The sequence below is a fragment of the Festucalex cinctus genome, chromosome 16, assembly GCF_051991245.1.
Source record: "Festucalex cinctus isolate MCC-2025b chromosome 16, RoL_Fcin_1.0, whole genome shotgun sequence".
Taxonomy (NCBI): Eukaryota; Metazoa; Chordata; class Actinopteri; order Syngnathiformes; family Syngnathidae; genus Festucalex; species Festucalex cinctus.
Genome location: NC_135426.1, coordinates 15,970,721 through 15,978,529, shown reverse-complemented (window position 1 = coordinate 15,978,529; position 7,809 = coordinate 15,970,721). Strand labels below are relative to the sequence as shown.

The following is a 7,809-nucleotide window of genomic DNA, read 5'->3' as shown; positions in this document are numbered from 1 at the left end:
TTGAGCATCTTTGAAAGTGAAAAGAGGAAAAATGTTCTCGTCTGTTGGTGTTGACGTGTTTGAAACTCGAGCTTCCGTTACGTGAGCTCATATAGCCAAAATGGATCGTATCAATGTGCTGTATTTATATTACAAATAAATTACAACTTAAATCCACAAAATGCTGACGCTTTTTTTGGTTGTTCTTCTTCAAAGCACTTTCGTGAAAGGCTTCAAAACATGCATTGCATTACACGACGGGCCACAAACTAGACGAGGGGTGTGCAAACTTTTTTGTGCTCATTTGCTCGTATTTTTTTTTTCTTATTTATATATATATATATATATGTATACACACACACCTAATTGCTGGACTATAAGGCGCACCTGATTATAAGCCGCATGAAACGAGATATTTACAAAGAAAGACGGTACACGGAAAGAGTTTTCATAGGTTTAATAATATACCTTAGCTTTTCTTTCCAAACAGTGCCTGTGACGTGGCAGTGACACATGCTCGAGCGCCCCTGGTGGCCGTCAGAAAAAAATACATATATTAGCCGTATCATTGGTCGCTAAGCTAACGTACTCTCAACGAGACAGCGTGTGCGTTGCTGTCGCACAGTGTCGTAAACATGCACATTTGTGTTTTTTATACCCGCGAGTAATGTCAACAAGCAGCATAATATATTCACTTTGGGTTAATTTAATTCAATCCTGTGTTATCAGCAATTTTATTAAGTTGGTCAAAATTCAATTGGTTCATCCAAAATTAATCCAAAGTAAACATAAGTTTAATGACCTTATAATTAATTAAACTTATGTATTCACTTCCAATATTTTGTGTTAACAATTGAAGTAATTGTATTAAATTAATGAATTGAATTTGTAATCTTAATTTGAATCAACAATTCTCTTAGTGTGCCTTCATCAACGAGATCATTTAGCAAAAGGACATGCTATCGAGGTGAAAAAAAAAAGTGGACTTTTAAAATAGGCCTATTGATTTTTTTTGTGTTTTTTTTTAAATAACAGACGGCAGAACTATGTTACGCCAAAACTCGCCATCTGATTGAGTGAATGAGGAAATGTCGTGTGTTGCAGAAAGGAGGCGGAGACAGCGAGAACCTCAAGTTTCATTGTGATAAAACTGCTACTGACCAGTTTAGGTTAATAGACTCCGTAACTATGGTAACTGACCAAGAGTTTAAGTTACCTCTTTTTATGAAACAGACAAGAGTTACCTCTTTTTTTTTTTTTTTTTTTTTTCTAGTTTCAGTGACCTCAATTTCTGAAAACGGAAAACCCAGAGTTTCCTCGCATTTCAGAGTTAACAGAGTCAGGGTTCTCACTGAACCGGCTTTGTGAAATGGACCCCAGGCAGGTCTGGGCTCATCCCTTGGATCCAGGCTTGAGGGTCTCAAAGGGTTTGGAGTTGCGCAGCAATCCGCAGATCTCCTGCAGGAAGGCCACCACGCTGAGGTCCCTGTCGGACTTCCTGCCGTCCAGGATGACCACCAGTGTGAAGTGCGGCTCGGGCCGGGCCAAGTAGTAGGTGCTCTGGACCTTGTCGTCATAGAAGTGCACCACCTTGTCGGGCGCGTTGAGCTCGGCGGCGCGGTCGCCCATCATCATCACCACGTTGGGCCAGTGCGTGAGCGGCCGCTCGCCCGACGGCAGCGACACCACGGCGGGGAACTGCTCCACGCCCTTGGGGGCCTCGCGGTACGAGTGCGGGTGGTGGTAGCCGTGGCCCTGGAAGCTCTCCGAGCCGCGGTTGTCGAAGACCAGCGACACGCTGGCGGCGTCGTGCTTGCGGATGAAGGAGCAGATCTTGCCGTGGTAGTCGGGCGTGGCGCGGGCGGTCAGCGCGCGCATGTCGGCCGGCGCGGTCTGCCGGCTCAGCGCCTCGTGGAAGTAGAAGCTCAACTTGGCGAGGAGGGCCGCCTGGAAGCGCTGCAGCCAGCCATACAGGTGCGGCGGCTGAACGCTTTTCTGGGACTGACCTCCGAAGAGATGCTTGCGGGTCTCCTTCTGCCGCTGGAACAGCTGCCCCCACGCCGTCAGCTTGGCGGTGGCGTCGTGCAGGCTGAGCAGCGCCGGCAGGAAGCGCCACTCCGACACCTGCGCCTGGCAGCGCAGCAGCTGCGTCACCACGTCCACCTCTGTCTGGAAGCTCTCTTCCACGCGGCCCAGGATGGGGTGGTGAAACCTGAGCGAGATCCTCCATTAAGTAACACGCGTGCCGGGACGGGACTCGGCTTGCGGGGTGGGATGCCACAATTTGACCACTTGGCAAAAACATCTGAAAGGCTCGCATAATTGATGTTACTCGTAGGTGTCTGCTGTGGTTTATTCACACCCAGGACGTCTCTTTGCTGCCCGTCCCTGGAGATAAGGTGCTTCCTGTGTTCAGCACTTTTCCTCCTCTGACCTTGTTATGTCCACCCCCCCCTCTCACTGCTTCATTTATCAGGTTGCCACAATTAACGTCAAGTTGCTTCTATAAAAAACTTGATGCACAAACAGTAAAAACCCTCACAGGGGATGTTGGGGAAGGCTCCTCCACCTAATTGGAAGAACATTCAGAGCCTTGAAAAAGAGATCCGGATAAGATAACGGCAACAGTGACTTGGATAGTCATCCAAACTTCCACTTAAATGTAAATGAAAATCTCAGTTAACCGATTAAGTGATTTGTGATTTCTTGGGGAGGTTTTTCTGCATCAGCTTTCACAGAAATGAGCGATTTGTTTACATTCTTTACAGCTGATGCGTTTATTTGTGTTATTTTGAATGAATGTTTGCTTTTGTCAAACTGGTTCAGATATTATTATTATTATCATTATTTGGTTACTTATTTGATCACAGATCAAAGTTTCTTCATTGTAGTGCTGTCACTACTGAATATTTTTAGAATCGATTAATCCATCTCTTATTCAATCAATTAATCGGCTAATTGATTTGTTTTAATTTTGCATTAAAGTGTATTACAAAAGCATTTATTTCCCAGATTACTGTTTATTAACCAATTATTGGTGTTTATTCTTTTCTTCGCATTCATATAGTGATTTTAAAAAAGGGCGATTGATGTTTTACTATGTTACCGGTTAGATAATGTATTCCAAAGAAAAAACACAATCAGTCTTCTTTCAAGAAGGACTACAGAAATCAGTGAACAATTACTGTTGATATACTGAAATTAGAGCAATTGAACAATTTCAATTAAAAAATGTCTCCAAACGATTACTCAATTAAAATAGTTAATTAATTTCATAATGTACTTGACGATTAATCTATTAATTTTGACAGCTATACTTCATAGTTCTAAATAAATGTCCCGCCCACTTTGCAAGCATCTCCCTCACACTCACTTGGAGCTGTACTTGTGCATCACGGCCTCCAGCGCGGCCACCAGCGCCTCGCTGTTGACGTTCTTCTGTCCGGCCAGCGCGTGCATCTTCTCGTAGAGGTCGGCCATGTCCACGCGGGCCTGCGCAAAGTGGCACAGCTGCTCGGCCAGGTGACACAGCAGCTCCTCCAGGTACGCCGCCGCCAAGGAGGTCTGCTGCTGCCCGTGCCGCCCCGACGTCACCACCTTGCGCAGTTCGTTGTGCAGAGATGTGTAGATGCTACGCGTGGAGTCTTTGCGGCTGAAGAACGACTGACCTCCTGTAGAGTGGAAAAAGACAAGAGGACAGGGTTAACTCGTCTTGCGCTGCAGCGCCCTCTGGTGGCTACAAAACAAGCCAGCAGTAGTTTTATTTTAACTTTTTAACAGCTCACATTATTAGACAAACACCTCTATGTTGCACAAAAACTAGACTGCACTAGACTGTGTGTGAATGATGAACAGCTAATGCTAAACTGAAATACTGTGGGAATAATTATAGAAATTATGACTTCAAGCTTTAAGCAAAATATCTTTAATTTCGTAATTTTACACGGAAAATATGCGAATTTGTATTTGTTTATTAATTAATTTATTTATTTTTAAGGTAACTATTAGAAAATAGTTACAAGCTTTTCTGAATGAGCGGAACATTTTGAATTTGTAATAATGGAAAGAAAGATGGAGAACTCATAGCTGAATGTCAATTCACTCAAACCTTTTTTGGTTTTGCGTGGGAAATGTGAAATTATGGAGCAAGTGGTAATTTTTGGAATATGTAAAGGAATTATTTGCATTTCATGAAATTTCAATCGGTTGAGAAATGTGGTAACCTTGCTCTCGCAAGACGAATTCTCGCGGTATTTGTGAGCTCACAAACTCATGGAACCAAACTAAAGTGTTTTCAAGCAGACAAGTAACAAATGTGCTTGGCAGCATTTCTATCAGTTTGTGGTTGAAGGCAGCTTTAATTGAGTGTTTTGTTGTACCCATTTTCTGTCCCAGGAAAGTCATATTGTGGTAAGCCTTCTCGGCTGCGGCCAGGTGAGCTAAGGCGGCCAACAACGCGGCCCAGACGGCTCCGGAGCTCCGACTGCTGTTGTCTTTCTCCTTCTCCACGTAGTCCTTGGCGCGGTCGAAGGAGAACATGCCGAGCTGCGTGAAGAAACTTTCCAGTATGGCCTGCTCGCGGGGCACCGGCCGGAGCAGCTCCTCCGACGTTTTCGCCGGCTCCGCCATCGCCATAGGAGCGCTAACGAGCTAATCTAGCAAAGTCACGCTTTTTCAAGGATCGCTAATAAAACACGATTCCGTCCATACAACACACACTTTTAAGTACTTTCTAAGCATACAATACTTAATAGGCACGAATCGCACGATTTAAACATGGTTTAAACCGCTGAAAGAGAGAGAAGGGGGAAGGCTAGGCTAGAAGGTTAACTGTCTGCAGGCTGTCATGTTGTCTTGATGATGATCCTACGGCAAGTACAAAGGGACAAAACAGAATGTCCGATTAAAAAAAAAAAAAAAAAAAAAAAAAAAAAAAATATATATATATATATATATATATATATATATATATATATATATATATATATATATATAAAAATGAGTTTCCATACACTTTGAATCATTTCTACAACCACTAAAAGTGCCTAACAATATAGTCAATTAACCTGTTGTCTTGTTAGATATTGCAGCATACACAAGAAACGTTTTAGTCATGTGATATTCAACATACAGTGGATTATGGTCCCCAAATAAACAAAAATAAAAACATTTCTTCGCGTTAGTGCAACGCACCAGGCTGGCTGGCCCCCCACAATATACGTGTGGGCTGGTCTTTTTCCCCCCAGTCCGCTCCTGATTCACACACACACACTAAGTCCTCAGATATTCACATGTACATAGGGGGTCCGTGTCTCTTTTGGTCATTGTATACAGTATTACGTTTGGAAATAGATATTAAAAATAGAAAAACGACTCGTTGTTTGAACTTCGTTTTAAAATAAAAACACCAAAATTGAAATACAGCTTGATTTACTCGTGTGGCTGTCTGCGATGGGTAAGGAAAAGTCCAATAACTGATTTTCAATTTTTATTTCAGAAACAAAAAATAGGATATAGCAGGAGACACAAATTGAAAAAGGGCCCGTATTTTTGTTTTTGATTGCCGGAAGTTGTCACCGCGAGCATTTCTCATACTGGCCAGGAGATGGCGACACTGGCATGTAAAAATAATTCTGTATGGCCATCTCCAGCCAAAATGCCACAAACGCTAACCACACATGGAGATAATTTATGGTACTCGTCAATAATAATAATAATAATAATAATAATAATAATAATAATAATAATAATAATAATAATAATAATAATAATAATCTTTGTTTCTTTCTTTCTTTCTTTCTTTCTTTCTTTCTTTCTTTCTTTCTTTCTTTCTTTCTTTCTTTCTTTCTTTCTTTCTTTCTTTCTTTCTTTCTTTCTCTCGAAGTGTGTACTTAGCATTTGTGGAATTTAGGATATTGATGGGTCATTACTGAACACTACATCGGTTCCGGACGCCACACAGCCAAATAGCTTGATTTTCTCGTGTGGGTGTCTGGAACGGGTAAGGAAAAGTCTAATTACAGTTTTACTTGAAATTTTTACTTCAGAAACGAAAATAGAATATGGAAGGAGACATAAATCGAAAAACGGGCCGTATTTTTGTTTTGGAATGCCATAAGTTGTCACCGCGAGCATTTCTCATACTGGCCACGAGATGGCGACAGCGTGGCATTCGATAAAGATGTAGTGTTCTGTAACGTCCTAAATTCCACAAACGCAAAGTACACACTTAAGAGAAAACTGTTGGTAAACCTTTGTTGAAAGATGGAGAGAGAAAGAAAGAAAGAAAGAAAGAAAGAAAGAAAGAAAGAAAGAAAGAAAGAAAGAAAGAAAGAAAGAAAGAAAGAAAGAAAGAAAGAACGAAAGAAAACAACATTTAAATATATTAAAAAATAAATTAAAAAAACAAACAAGCATAAATACATAAATAAACAAGTAAATACAACTTTAATTTTTTTTTAATGAAAAGCCTCTAAGACTGAAAATAATTTGACTATAGGGACATGTTCAACTAGGTTGTCGATTAGCATCACAGGTATCTTCAAATTTGTAAGCGGTTATTTGCACGGGCCACCTCGGCGATTGCAGTGGAAGCAAGATGAACGACCTCGGGCCAGCGGGTTGTCAGGTCCACCATGGTCAAAAGGTAGGAGAACCCATGAGATGGGGGAAGCGGGCCCACCAGGTCTACGTTGACATGGTGAAACCTTCTCTCAGGAACCTTGAAAAGCTCAAAAGAGGCCAAGCAAGAGTCCACCCAGGATGGCGCATCCTTCTTAAGGCCCGGCCACACAAATTTATGCTAATTTCTATGAGCTCAACCATGGTTTTTCATAAAGTTATGGAAAGTTTTGTCTTCAATCCTGATTTATGGTACGTTTTAACATTTGTATTTTAATAAACTTAAAGTAAAAGAGTCTGTTTTACACATACGCATGGAAACAGTTTGACGCTTTAACCTTTTAATATCATCAGATGATTTAGCTCTCTTAGTATTAGAGAATTTCCCATAATCCTATGAGGCCTTTCCCCCCCATTGATGATCCCATTGCCTTCTTTCAATTTGCAACCTTGTCATAATGTGGTGTGCTTGCGAGGAACTGCAGGTTGAATTTCAGACTGTAGATGGCAGCAGCGTGCCATGACAACATCGCCATTGAGAGCAGGGTAAAAAAAAAAAAGAAAAAAAAAGAAAAAAAAAAGAAACATTTAGGGCTCATTATTTTTTCTTCTTTGGTCTTTCCTCACGCTGTCTTCTCAAAGGGAGAGAAAAGAATGCAAAAGTTGACTTGTCTTGTTGTCAAAGTTTGATGTTTTTTTTTGCTTGTTGTTGTTATGCTGCTAATGCTGGCTGCTGTGAGGTCGCTGCTTTAATTGACAGCCAAGGAATTATTGCTGTTGTGATGCTTATTTCTCTTTTTGGAATGTAATGTCTGTGTTTGTGGCTGTGAATATTCATTATATGAACGGCTACCGCGACTTTGATGCTAATTTTTGTTAGCCCATCAATGGCATTTTACATTGAGGCAATATTTGAAGCAAAGCTATTTGTTTATAAAATGTATTAGAGTATACTGTATTTAAATGTACAAATGTGTAGTTATTTTTTGGGTGCGTTTAGTTTGACAGTAATAGTACACAGTACAGTACGGTACATGTTGTTTCTTGTTGGGCTTGCATTGGAAATGCAATAATAAATATACTTGCGTAAGGCAAACATATTTTGCCACTCATGTTAAATCATGTTATTGAAATTTAATACAGATGCAAAATGTGCAGTTAATTAGCAATTCATTGAGTCACAGTGATAGTTCTTAATAACGAAAATGA

General features: G+C 40.9%; 1 protein-coding gene across 1 annotated transcript; it reads right to left on the bottom strand.

Annotated features, from left to right (window-relative positions):
• Window positions 1–421: 421 nt before the first annotated feature.
• Window positions 422–4,854, bottom strand: kics2 (KICSTOR subunit 2). Its single transcript, XM_077500562.1, has 3 exons — window positions 4,359–4,854; window positions 3,353–3,650; window positions 422–2,191 (listed from the first exon to the last, which is right to left on the bottom strand). Exons 1-3 carry the CDS (start codon window positions 4,612–4,614, stop codon window positions 1,372–1,374), a joined length of 1,374 nt encoding a protein of 457 aa, XP_077356688.1. The 5' UTR covers window positions 4,615–4,854; the 3' UTR covers window positions 422–1,371.
• Between the last annotated feature and the right edge of the window lie 2,955 nt (window positions 4,855–7,809).

Bases quoted from the DNA above. Each gene is read 5' to 3' on its own strand.
- kics2 (XM_077500562.1), bottom strand. From the start codon at position 4,614: ATGGCGATGGCGGAGCCGGCGAAAACGTCGGAGGAGCTGCTCCGGCCG. The intron at 3,651-4,358 runs GTACAACAAAAC...TCCACTCTACAG, and splicing joins TTTCCTGGGACAGAAAATGG to GAGGTCAGTCGTTCTTCAGC. The intron at 2,192-3,352 runs GTGAGTGTGAGG...GATCTCGCTCAG, and splicing joins ATGCACAAGTACAGCTCCAA to GTTTCACCACCCCATCCTGG.